This window comes from Chroicocephalus ridibundus, chromosome 9 (genome assembly GCF_963924245.1).
Source record: "Chroicocephalus ridibundus chromosome 9, bChrRid1.1, whole genome shotgun sequence".
Classification (NCBI taxonomy): domain Eukaryota; kingdom Metazoa; phylum Chordata; class Aves; order Charadriiformes; family Laridae; genus Chroicocephalus; species Chroicocephalus ridibundus.
The window spans coordinates 9,360,126-9,374,053 of record NC_086292.1 but is presented as its reverse complement, the minus strand read 5'-3'; the positions used below and the strand labels follow the sequence as shown (position 1 = coordinate 9,374,053).

At 39.8% G+C, this 13,928-nt stretch overlaps 1 protein-coding gene across 3 annotated transcripts in view; it reads right to left on the bottom strand.

Moving 5' to 3' along the window:
* Positions 1 to 13,059, bottom strand: part of MTM1 (myotubularin 1) — a 46,327-nt gene extending 33,268 nt beyond the window's left edge. For 2 of the 3 annotated variants that reach the window (XM_063345853.1, XM_063345856.1), the window contains exons 1-3: positions 12,947 to 13,057; positions 10,711 to 10,866; positions 769 to 840 (exon numbers count right to left, since the gene is read on the bottom strand). In XM_063345853.1, coding sequence (XP_063201923.1) covers positions 769 to 831 — 63 coding nt within the window. In that variant the 5' untranslated portion in view covers positions 832 to 840; positions 10,711 to 10,866; positions 12,947 to 13,057. Of the gene's footprint in view, positions 1 to 768; positions 841 to 10,710; positions 10,867 to 12,946 lie in introns of all 3 variants that reach the window. The other variant, XM_063345854.1, reaches the window with a different exon arrangement.
* Between the last annotated feature and the right edge of the window lie 869 nt (positions 13,060 to 13,928).

The following is a 13,928-nucleotide window of genomic DNA, read 5'->3' as shown; positions in this document are numbered from 1 at the left end:
TTTAGTCTTTCTCCTCATAAAATAATAGTTAACTATATTTGCACTGAACTGGAATGAAATTTCTACACTGTAAATTCTCTGAAAGTTTTGTGCATTTAATTTTCCAAGTATGCTGGACTTGGAAAAACAAATCAACTGAAATCACTTCAGCAATGTACTCACAGCTATTACACACAGTCTACTCATTTGTGACTTTCCCACGTTCAGTAGTTTTTAAGAATGATTAATAGAAAATGATTTTTTGGTTTTTAGCAAATGTTAAAAAAGCTAAATAAAACCTTCATGCCTGTTTTCTTGCACACAGGTTACGTTTTCTTCAGCCACGCAGCATCAAAAAGTAGAGGGGAATGCCATTTAGATTACTTTAATGTATATCCCGCTACAGGTTAACATTTTAAAACTGAGCCAGCCATTCATATCTAGGCATAACTTGTCAATTGCAGAACAGAATCTTTGTATAGCACCAAAGTGCCAAAAATCTTCAAGAATGCCACAGAATATTTCGATGTAGAAAGCAAGGATAAGAGTAAGTATGTTAGAATTGATTTTAAGGAGTCTCTCATAACTTGTGATACAGAGAATATTTCACCCATCCACTCTGAAAGGTATTTAAATCAATTCAGTTACCTGCATTAGAATTCTAGCAATAAAAATAAGTATATACATTCAAGAAAAGAATAATTCAGACATTCACTTTTCTACCCAAATACGGAAGATAATGACCTCTGGGACCTCTGATGTAAAAAACATGAAAAAAGTTACACTCACCCTTTTACTTGAGGAACTCTCCAAGGAATTTGAATTATATTTAGGTGTTGACGATGAGGCCATACCGGGTATCTGATGAGAAAGCACAAATTGGAGACTTAAACTTCCTCCTGGACTGCATACTATTTACAGGAGAGATTTTGGAGGTCCACAGGTAGATATGAAGAGCTTCCAGGAATGTTTTGCAAGTTACTATTAATTTAAAAAATTACACAGTGCCTTGTAATTCAAAGTCACTACTTAAAAGCATCCAAATTTAAGAAGAAATTCACTGCTAGCTCTGGGATTGGTTCTTATTATATGGAATATTCTGACTCAAGCTGTATTTTGGAATTCAGTTGTTTGAGTACTATTATTAGTTCAGTCAACAGACATTAGAGTGCTTGTTTTAAGCAACAGGATACACGTACTGTGAAATGCAAACTACTTGGAGCATTAGTATTAAGGCTTCTCATTTAGGAAAACAGGGACAAACTATGAAATTATTGCACAGCTCTTCAAAACACAAGCATGTCAATACATTCAAATGCTTCAAGTTAAACAAAAAAAAAAAAAAAAAAAAGAAAAGGAAAGGGAAAAGCAGGAGTTCCACAGTACTACTACTTTTAAAAACAATCCCCCATTTCCTAAACTGAAACTTCAGTTAGCACACCAGAAGGGGGAGTGTCCAGCCTTCTGCTCTGAAGAGCCTTGCTATGTTTAAAGGAAAAGGACTTTATTTTTATTTTTTTATGGTATTGATTAAAGACAGAATTGCATGATACAGGACTCATCATCTTAATCATTTCCTGACATTGCACAAGGGATCTCTAGAACACAGGCTGCAGAAACGCTTATACTTGAAGTTACTCCAAACAGTAACTTTCTACCAAATTATACTTCCCTTTCACTAGTCACACATCCTTCAACAAGCAGATTTGACATCCTACAGCAATCTTGAAGAGTTTTTGTTTGTTTGTGATTACAGACCACGCAATCTTTGTTTCTGTTCCATAAATGAAACATTGTAGCCTTAAATAAGCACTTTCTCTCCCCTCTCAACACTGAAGAAAATTTGCAGGGGCCTCTCTGCACCAGGACACACCAGGCCATGCCCCTGCACGACTGTGGGCTCTCAGTGACACTGCAACAGTCCAACACAAGTGACAGGTTAAAATGCAGGGTCCAAAATGCTTCGAAGTTACTGTAAGGACACAGGAATGTGTCTGTGCAGGAAGGTGGAAAACCACAACCTGGAGTTCTACAAGCTTGTTACCTCCCAAAAGTGCCCAAGCCTTCCACGCCTCAAAAAGAAAGCATAGGAAACCTGACAGTGTGTTTTAAACTGTAATATTCAGTGATGCAGCTTATCGGTATAAAAATCACATCCCTCCACACAGAGAGACATTAAAAAAAAACAACAAACGAACCCACATTAAATTGAAAAATGAAGAAAAATGCTTTTGAATGCCGCGGGGCCTGTGTGACCCTGTCACACAAGGTATTGCTTCCTTTCTGGGTCTCCAGCAGACTCAGCTTTCTCCAAATACTGAAACAGAGGTGCCCTAAACTAATTTTACTGCAACACTAACAATTTAAATCAACATTAAATCATTGTTCTTTCAAACCACCCTCCACAGAAAAACTATTGCAACACGGGAGACTAATGTTTTGACTATAAAATTTAGAAGATTAAGAGAAGACATTTTCACAGTTTTTCCTTTTTTGCAATATCTTACATACTTTAAAACTTAAGGTACAGTCAACTTTTTCTATATTGTTATGCTAACTTGTGAACATCCAGTATTTGTTCAGATGACTTGCCTTAATTTATAGAAGCTTAAGTTTTCTAGTAACCAGATATTTATAAACGTCAAAGGTGTATTTATTTAGAAGCTGGTTTTAAAATGTCTTCCATATGAAGTAGGTTTTGCTCATATTTAAAGTGAGAAATACCAGCTGAGACAGAGACACAAAGGCACAGCAGCCCCAGTTTTAGTATGTCAGCATAGAAAGCAGTTTTAATAAGAGCTCACATAAATTTAAATTAAGGCTGCACCAACCATGAGAGACAAGTGAGCATAAACAAGCCCCAGAAAAGTGACTTTTAAAAGATGTGGCAACCCTGAACAGATCTGCACTGCAAAATGGAAATGTTGACTGCAGCAGGTAGAGGCACACCCAAGCGAGCTGTTGATCTTGCATCCGCAGCTACTCCACCAGCGAAGCCACAGAAAGACAAGCTTCAGCAGAGGTCACACCAGCCCACCCAGGATCCTGGGCACCCTCCTTGGTGCCAACACACTGCTTAAGCTCCTAAGAGCAAAAGCTTGTTTGGATATCCCTTATGCCTTTCAACAACACCTCTGATCATAGCATACTTCTGCTGCTCACACAGGGAACAGTATGAAGTGTTTTAAAAACCTTCTGTTTCCTCCTTTGCTTTCTACATTATTTCCTCCCTTACTGCACATTCACAAAGTTTCGGCTGAACTGTAGCATTACACAGGGTGAATTACCATTCTGAAATAATCATCTCACGCCAGAACACTGACTATAACTGTTCCAAACCTCAGTGTAAATTAAAAGGAATAAGCAAAGATCCTTTCAGACTCTCGGAAAAATTTCTCTTTGTGGAACCTGCGAATAGAGCCAGACAGAGCTCACCTCCCCTCCACGCTGCCACCCCACTCAGCCACTCCAAACAAATGTGACGTCTGCGCAGGTCTTGCAGCAGCCCTGTGTATGCAAGTTCACTTGGCGTAAAACTCCCCCAGCTCTCCATGAGACTGATTGCTTTAAACAGACTTTTACAGTGACAGCAGATCCACTACCTTCAATTTCTACAGAATATTTCGTTACAGAATTACAACAAACTACGTTACATTTCCAACACTTCAATTATGCAAATTAGACTTATTCAGAGCTAATTAAGTTGCATAAATAGGTACTGAAGGTAAGGTGTTATCTGTCAGATTATTTTTTTTTAAATCCATCAAACATTTTCATTAAAATTAATGCAAGTTATTTCATCAGTATAAGTGCAAGAATTCTTTTAGCACTACCCAAATTTTGCTCTGAAATCCAAACACGCTTCAAAAACTCAAATACTAACAAGCACATTTTATAACCACCCTCATTTCCCTGACTTCTACAAATAGGCTATGGTCAAGTAATTAAACTTTACATTATAGAACACCCATTAGACAGCATTTAGCACAGTGCCCACTTTTAGACCTCAGACAAGACAAGCATTGATAAACTGCAGCAAGTTCAGCCGAGGGTCACCAGGAGGACCAGGACCTGGAGTGTCTGCCCTACAACGAGAGGCTGAGGGAGCTGGGAATCCTTCAGCCTGAAGAAGAGACAGCTTCAGTGGGACCTCACAGCTACCCACCAGTACGTTTGAGGTGGTTACTGGGAAGACAGAGTCCTCAAAGTGGTGAGTTACGAGAGGACAAGAGAAACCGAAACAAACTAGATTCCAGCTTGATTGTAGGGAAAAAAACAGAACACACACAACCTACTTTTGCACTGTAAGAGCAGTGTCAGGCAGTGAAAACAGGGCCCAGGGAGGTTGCAGTCTCCCATCCCCAGAGGTTTTTAAGACCCAACTGAATAAAGATTTGAGCAGCTGGGTCTGATCCTGCTTTGAGCAAGGGGTTGAACATCAAACCTCCTGAAGTCTCCCTTCCAACCTAAATTACTCTGTGCTTCTGTGATCTTCAGGCAACAGACAAGGTTAAGTTCTCATCACAGAAACATGGACACACCCTTAAAGAAGTGGACTCCACTATTACCAAAAGAGTCAGCGAGTTTTCAAAAACATTTAAAATTAACATGAAATATTTCCTTTTATAATATTATTTCTTTTTCTGTCAAATTGTAGAAGGAGCTTCTGGCAGCTTCCCAAACTAATATTGCCATGAACAATTCAAAAACATACTCCATCATAGTCTTAAAATAGCTACAACTTTCTCATTATCACTGAGCAGCAGTAGTCCTTCCACACAGGGAAAAATCTTGCAAGTAGTTTTCCACTGCAAACACGTTTTATTCCCCAGTATCACCCGTATGTACTTCCACACAAACCTCACGCTTATTAGCGGCTCAACAGAAGTACAATTAGTCTGCAAATTTAAAACAGATCAGACAACTTTGTTTATGATATTTTACAGTTACAAACAGCTGAACATTCTTCCCTGAATCTAGAATAGCAAGGAGACAAAGCAATTTTACTGGATTTAACTTGAACTAATAAACAAAGCTTTGTTAAAGTTACCAGAACTTAATATAGTAACACTAACAAGAAATGTAGGCTCCAATGATCTTACAATAACAAACTACTTGGAATCTGTATTTTCATTAAAGATGATATTTATACTTGTGCTTCCTAGGATTCATAGGAATACAGGCACAACAAGATTCAAAAGGGTAGGGACTGAAGGCCAGACTGAATTGAAGAAGTCAATTCAAGGATCCTATCCGCTTTTTATGAATAAATGCCTGCGGACACAAGCATATGCCCACACAGAAAATCTAAATAAACTTTAAAACATGTAAATAAGCTTTTCAGGGTTAAGAAACCTGAAATGACCAGCTATTCTTTCCTTAAGGTTCTTCACTGACAACAGGTTACAGGATTTGTGCAGTGCAGCTTGGAAAGACCATCAAGACTCTTATAAACCATTAGATTGCCAACAGCCTGATGAAATTAGTTCTCATTGTTTGTGATCCAGGAACAAATTAAAGCTCACTTGACATTTTGCTGGTCCTTTTAAGACTTCCATCTTCACATCAGAATGACACCAAATAATTTGTTACTATTGTATAACTAAGCCATGCTTGTGTCAACCTAAAAGTCTTTACACATATAAAGAACTAGTTTATGCGCAAACACAACATAATCTGCATCTGCCAACGGATTACTACCACAAACATCTGAGACCAAGTAAACTGCATCAAGTAAATTGTGAGCACCACTTTCCAGATATTTTTGACTCTCCATCATTGGATTAAAACTTTGGAAAAAAACGCTTTCAAATTTGTACCTGTATCAATCATTTGGAGCAACAACAATTTTGATAACACTTAATGTAAAATGATCTTTTAAAAGTTTTGTATAGTCTATAATGTTCAATATGTTAATCTGTAAAGACTGAGGAAGTAAAACTGCTAAATCGCCATACACAGAAGACATTTACAGAATATACTGAGTAAAGAGGTAAACATGATGAGAAGACATTAGTGGCACATATTATTACAGTTGAAACAGTTATTTTGTGTGTGTATATATATATAAAAAAATATTATAAGGGCAACTGGATAAGCACGAGAATTATTTTCTCTTACTAGACTCAGATCTACTAATACAGCAAAAATGAACAACAAAACGTTTGACCGAACATCTTCTAGAAGCATTCCGATTTCCGTCACACATCAATAACCATGACACAGGATAACACCAAAGTTCTCATAATCCTGCTCCAGATAATGATTTGTGCAAGAATGAAAAATGTCCGTGCATGTCCAAGGCCTCTCCAAAAAATATAGTTACAAAATTTACTAAGCCCCTTCATTTGCTGTCATAGTAATTCAGAAAACAATTACAGCACTTCTAAAAAGAGTTAGAGTTACAATTAAACAATTATTACACTTAAAAGCAATCAGTGCAGTGGGTTAATCATTTAAGATCTGCAAGGCATCTGCCAGTACAGATAAAAATGAAGTTATTTTCATAGTTAGACCTGATACCAAATAAGGAATTGTTTCAAAGAGAAGAAAAATAGTCCTATATTAGTAAGCAATTTTTCACTGTGTTTCAGAGGTAAGTCTAAGTTAGCGCAGGTATATAGAAAAAGCTACTCGTACCCTCATTTAAACAGAAGATGCAAAAAAATGAAAAAGCAGGTTTATAATGACAAAGTATACTGGTGTTACACAAAGATTGTACAGTTTTATTTGGTACAGTAACAACCTATGAGACAGTATGAATATACTGCCTCGTGTTTCACATAATAAAACTGAAAGCATAAAATACGGAGTCCTAAAAACAAAACCACATCTGTCAGCACCACAACTGCACAGAAGAGATAACACATAATACATAGATTTTCAGAAGTAACATATAGAATACAGCAAAACTCTAGGAATTTCTCACTAAAGCAGTAGCAAAATTAAGCTGACAACCAAGAAGGGAGAAAAAAAATATTTCATTTTAAGTATTAAAAAGAAAGGAACATAAATCCTTTAGGAAAAAAAAAATATGGAAAAGCAACAGTCCTGAAGGGTCAAGCCAACAGCAGCATCTAAGTTATCACATCACAGCGTCACTGAAATAAGCATCAGCATCTTTAATACTAGTAAATGAGCATTTAATATAATGAATTGAAGAGTAGTCATTCATCTCATTAAAGGTTAATAAAATTTTAGAATTAGATAAAAAGATATACAGGGATATGAAACAAGTCACAAGAAAGATCTACAGCAACGAAGGCAGTTTTCCAGACATCAGCTGCCCTAACCAAAGAGCACCAATCAACCAAAATGAAACACAGCAAGACCACAGAAGTGCCACAGCCAACTAATCAAGTCCACAGAAATAAATACATCTCTTTCACACTCATTTACCGAGTAGTATTTTAGCACAAAGGAACTATATTCAATAACAGAAACAAAAAACAAGCTAGCAGAAGTCTCCAAAAATTAACAAAGCTACAAAAAATAAATAGCATAAGGAAGAACATTCCAGTTCCAAACAGATAAAGTAAAAAAAAAAAAAATAATCAAAAAGAACACCATCAAAAAAATCCACACTGTCCACACCATAGAAATACTTGCTTGTATTTATTTCCAAAGGAAATAAAAAAAATCCATGAAAACTTCCTGCAACAGTGAAAGACACTAATGCAGGAGGTTTTTAGAAGCAAAACTCTATTTAAAAAAAAAAAAAAAATTATGTCGTTCATGCTCTCTGACCTGATACATTTAGACTACTTAACTAAAAAACAGACTGTTACCATTTTAAAGTCATACAGTACTGACATCAAAAACATGCCTACAGCAATGCCAATTCAGACAACACAGTTACATGTATTTAATTGTGGGCAGTAGCAATTACCTGTCACTTGTTATGCAACTGATGGCAAACAGAAGGAAAGGAAAACTGACTTACCTGTGAGATGTACGTATCATTTAAACAGGAAAAAGAAGAGGCTCTATGAAGCCACTTAAGAGAGCATTTACAATGTCTTACCATCAGAGTTCAAGGGCAAATCATACCTATGGTTTACACCAACAGACCACCTTTGCATATCAAGTCATAAGCTTCTACTTGGACTTATTCCAGAGTGGATCTTTGGAGTCAGCATGTATTGCTAGATCATGGAATTTCCTATTTCTTCTTTACCATCACAGTTACCAGGTGTAAAGTTCTTTCAAGTGTAACCTCTTAGTAATGCAGTCTGAAGCCCTTACCTTTCCTCAAGTGGATCCTTGTGATTTGCGAGAGGATTATGCCACTGGTGGTTCTTCTCCCTTAATGTCTAAATTATATCCCCCATTCCCATGTAATTACTAAATCTACATTTTCCAGAGAAACCATATGAGCTTTCAAGTCTCTTTGAAAGCCTTCTCAATTCAAGCCATAACTAGAACACAAAAAGCATGCCAGCAGTACAAGCCTCAATGGGATAATGTGTACGTAGAACACATTCTGGTATTTGCCCTTCTGCACTGAAGTTTCTAAGTCAGGTAATTAAATCCATTGGTAATGCATTACAAAAAATTTCTGTATCCTACAAAAAAAGTATCACTTAGAAAAAAACCCTTGCAATCTGGAGCTACCTGTTTGCTAAATGTCAGTTCTCCACCAAGCTTCCTCTCTTTAAGAAAAACGCACTCCAGAATCCCTCCTGTTGCCAATTCTCTGCTAAAAAGTGATCGGCAAGCTGTACAAAGTCACAAGGACTGCTGAATTTGTTTGTGAAGAATCAGAAACGCTCCCTCTCCCAGAAAAAGCATTCTCTTGTTCCCTAACGTGCCCTGTATTTGAAAGGGCAAGTCATTGTCCCCAAAGGACTCAATATGAACAAGAGCAAGTGACAAGAGTACACAACAGTCAAGTGACTGCTAATTCAGCAAACAAACTAGAAGTGCGCCAGCTGCCTGCCCAATCCTATTTTATAGGCTCGCTATAGCAGGTAGTTTTGAAGATATTAGGAGGGAGATCTTGCACTAACAAAAAAATAATATCCTAACAATGAATTTCTACAAACGGAAGCAAGTAGCAACAGCTTGGCAGAAAGTCTGGCAAATATTTTCTCAGTGCCGCCAGATCCTATGCATTTCTGTGTATATGTTCCTTTAAAAAAAAATATATATTGCATAGCTTGTACATGGAAGCCAGGTATTGAATAAACAGCAGCTGGAGGGAGCAAAAAAATCTTCACTTCTATCTTGATTGATATTTCTACTGTCTTCATTTGATGGTTTTCTTTTACTGTATTAACTTCTCATGGAATTTGACTCCCATCCTATTTTCAAAGTAAATCACAACTTCCAGCAAGACTTAACACAAAAGTTTGTAAAATTACTTCTTCTAATTATCAACCCCCCCATTGCTTCCTCCTTTCAAATTATATTGAAAATGTAGCTTAGGATGATATCCCTGGCTTTTATCCTGGCTAGCTTTCTCGTAAGAGAATTACAAGCTCTCTCACAAAGAGGGATGATACAGTAGGAAACATGCCATCATGGACACTAAGTTACTTATCTGCTGATGGACTCTGATCTGTTCACTAGGTATTTCTCATGCTTCATATCACAGTAACAAGGAAAAGCAGCACCTACTTCAATGGTAATAAATAAAATTATTTGCTACTCTGGTAACTGAGTTCTAAAGCAGAAGTTCAGTCTTGTGAGTGGATCGAATAAAGTAGTAGTTTTCCCTCTATGTATACAGCCCGTACAGCAAGTAGCTGTTAAATCTAGCTAGATTAGGTGGCATGACAGAAGCGAGAGGGTTTTTTTTTAGGAACCATTTGTCACCTTACCTCTAGAATCAGCATTACATCTGTAGGAAACCTATGCCTGCAGGCTGATCCGTGGCTTTCTAAACCCACCCAGTCTATTTTCTCTACTCTGCATCCCCTGCAGGGAATGTATACCTCCCACATTGTCAAAAGCTGATGCGGTTGACAGGAAACCCTATGGGATAGCAAATACAGCTTCAAAGTTTTCTATTAAGAAAGCCTTCAGTTGCTCCCTGCTCATTCTTCTTGAAAGATATCCCCTTAGGCCACTGTAGTTCTATTGCTAAAGATTTAACTGATGATTCCACTAGAGAAATGGAAATTGTATCTGTTATACAATGATATACTGTATTAAAAAAATGACACTGTAACAGTTAAAATGACATCCCCTACTCAGGCTTTCCTCCAGCCTTCCTTTGAGAACGTGTACAATCGACGCATCAGACTCCTCCTCTTTCATCTACTGTGTTTAGTCCCTTCTTCTACTACATGAATCGCTTCTCTGAATACACATAAAACCATGGAGGAAGTACCATTCGGAGTTTGTCTCTGTTTAAAAAGAAGTAGACTAAGGACTACGATGCTGTCATCTACAAACTGTTCTTTGCTTCAGTCCCTAAGAAACGGGAGATTGGGACTGTCCTGCCTAACTCACTCATGGGGCAGCACCATACTGCTATGAGTGCTCTATTTCAAGTAACAGGCAGGTACTTTTCCAAACACAGAAAGTTTGATACTTCCACATCTGCCTATGTATGTTATGCATTAATGGGTCCTGTCACATCACACAGAGCTTCTGGCACACAGCCTTTCCATTCGTTATATGCAACAACTCAGCAAAGAGGTTGCACACCAATTACTTAGATTTTGTTGAAAAACACACATCCCATCTTACACAAAACTGTAACCCAGTCTTCTTGAAAACGCTTACTTTTGTTTTCTCTTGCTCAGAAGCCTCCAGGTTTAATAAGTCATTTCAGTTGTAGAAAATGCAGAGATGCCCACTTCAGTGTGAGATGAGAGGACAACAGTGTGTTCATTCCTTCAGCCTTCAAACAACATTTGACTTCTGTGCTGTAGCTGGCCCCTGACAGGAATGGAACAGGTAGGAAGACACTGTTAGCACCGCTAGCATATTTCAATTGACGTTGCTTTTTAGAAAACTTCAGAAAGGAAGCAAAACCCCCGAATAGCTGCTACTAAAAACATTCCAGAGAAAGGAAACAAACAGTACTAGCTCTTTTTATGTTTTATCTTGTGTCAGGAGGTTTGGCATCAAGTAGCTGGAAATGAGAAGAACCTTCTCTTCTAAAACTTTAAGATACAGTTTTGAAATGTTTCTAATGTGTAAATCTTACGCAGACTTTTAACCATGCTTATGTTCCCCATACATATTTGGGCATCTTGCTGCACACAGTTAAGCACTTCCTCTCTCATCCCTTCTCAAAGAATACTGCCATTTATTTGTTTCTTTTCCCAAATACGTTCAGGAATGACTTTCATATGAAAGCCGCTATGTAACGGTTGGTGAAGTCGGAAGGAATAGACCATAAAACAAAACTTATTTTTACCTGATTCAAATTCTTAGAAAAATTAGTATGCTGTCTCCTTTAAAAGAATACACACAATATTAAAGATTTACAGTATCTTCTCATTAAATTAGTCCTGCATTCTGAATTAACTATTGTCAGTTAACACTGTAACTCTACGTATCAGGCATACATTAACACTAGAGTTTGCTCAACCTCAACAATGGTACAACCCCGTCTCTTCAGCAAGTGCATCTTTTGGAAGTTTCCTTCTGACCAAGCATAGAATGATAAACAGTGCAAAGGGAAAATTCTGCATTTTATTGAAAACACCACATCTCATCTCTTGTGACGTTTGCCAAACAATGAAGCTACGTACAGCCCCAAAAGTTCTGCGTTTTACAGCCTGTTGCGCATACCAGCTGTTAATAACTGTACAGCCTAACTTTTTTAACCACCTAAGCCACAAATTAATATTAAAAAGGAAACTACAGCACAGTGCTAATCCTGTACCATGAGATATCTGCCCTTCAAATCTGGTTAATGATAAACAAATGTATGACTACTAACAAGTAACGAGCACAATACTGCCCCAAAACAGGTATTATGCAGTAAAGCCAAGGTACTTTTTAAACATATATAGTTTTGATTAGTATCCATCATGACAAGTCAGTCCACAGGCCAACTGCAAAACACTTAACACGTACACAATTTTAAAACTGGATTTGCCTGTGTTGCTTTCTATAGCACCAAGAAAAATGGGGCTTTCTGTGAAAAGAAAAAAGCTAATACATGTACATCTGAAAAAAAAACCAAACCAACCAACCAAAAACCACCAATCACACAAAGTAGGAATTACGCTTTTTGACTGCCATAGCACAAAGACCAGCAAGCAGAAACAGTCTCTCATCTTCAAGAGTCTTTCCTTGTTCTAAATGAACTAAAAGTGTTTGTGCTGAAATGGAAGGTTTAATCTTTTCAGCCGTGAACACTGAAAGTAGCCACATGCTTCAGAACAAAATTTAAGCCAGTCAGAAATGAACCCTACAGTGGCTTAAAAGTCTGAAAGCGAATAAAGTGCACTCTGAACATTTTCAGGTTACGGGCGAGGACTTCTTTTTACAGGAAAGGTAAAAACTACAGTTCAAAGTGCCTCTGCTAAGCCGTGACGCCGGGCTATGCGCTTCAGCGACGTCTCGCCTCCAGATTGATTCAGCACATCAGGGCGTGAGTCAGGGGAAGCCGGAGCCCAAGAGCAACAACACGGCCCCGCAGCCACAAAGCGCCCCGCCGGCCGCGGCCGCAGGTGACTGCCGGCAGGGTGGCCCGCCGGGGATGCGGGGCTCCCAAAGCGCTGGGGGCGGCAAAGGGGGACCCTCAAAAATGCCTCCAGCCACCCCCAGACCACCCAGTGAGGCAAAGAGGCAAGCGACGGGGGACGCGCCGTGCCCTAAGGCAGAGGGGCCGGGCCGGAGGGAAGGCCCGGGCCGGCACCAGACCCCGCCCGGGCATACTGAGGTGGGGGGGCAAACGGGAGGAGCGGATCCCTCGGGGCAGGGAGGGGCTGGGGGTGCGGGGACAGGGCCGCACCCCGCCGGGGCAGCCCCGCTGCCCGGCCCGGGCCCCACCGAGACTCACCGGGACGCGGCCGCCCTCGCCGTGGCGGGCCCGAGTGCGGCGCCCGGCGCTCCACGCCCCGCGCGGGCCCACCGCGCCCGTTCACGTGACGGGCCAGCACCCGCCCCAGCCCGAGGGGAGTGGGGGAGGCCCCGGTGCATGCCGGGAGATGTAGTCCGCGGGGCCTGCCGGGAGGTGTAGTCCTGTGGCGGGAAACGGCCGCCTGAGGCGGTGAGAGGAAGGAGGCCGCCATTCGCTCCTCCCCGCCGTTGCCGGCCCTGCCCCATGCCAAGCAGAGCACTCCTAAATGAAATAACTGGGGAAAAAGGAGGGGAAGGGAAGGAAAACACGGGACATGCGTCCAGCATAAATCAGGTCAAGTTGATCGGGCAACAGCCGTTGATGATCGGAGACGCCCCAGTGGCCCAAGCCCTCTGGATGCTCCCTGACTACAAATAAAAACTGATAAGAAGTGAAAGAATTGGTGATGCAAATGCCAGGAGAAGGCTGTAAGATTTAAATATGTAATATTTAAAATAAAAAAAAACAACTTTATAAACTGTCCCATTGACACCATGCAAGGAGCAGCTGTGTACATCTAGAGGGCAAGATGGTGGTTCAGGGACCCTTTGCTGTCCAGTGCTGTGTGCTCTCAGGAAAAGGGGGTTTCTGATATCATAAAACATTTTTGATGCTATAAAACATATTTTTGAGTTACAAAACAACTGTACCTAGCTTCTCCAGTGGTGTGCCCAGCCATAACGTGTTTCCCTGCTCTCAGGACACGGTACCACAGAAGAGCTGGTCAAAGAACAAAAATAAAATAATTATAAAACAAAGATTACCTTGGGCTCCTTCACGATCCCAAGTGATTAGGAGCTTCATTGGTTTAACCCAGATCTTGCAGCTCCAGCCTCACATCAACGTGATGCCGGCACTCACTCCTTTGGGAGGAATATCGTCGCCTGACAGTTTGCAAGCACCATACCAACACCCATCGGCT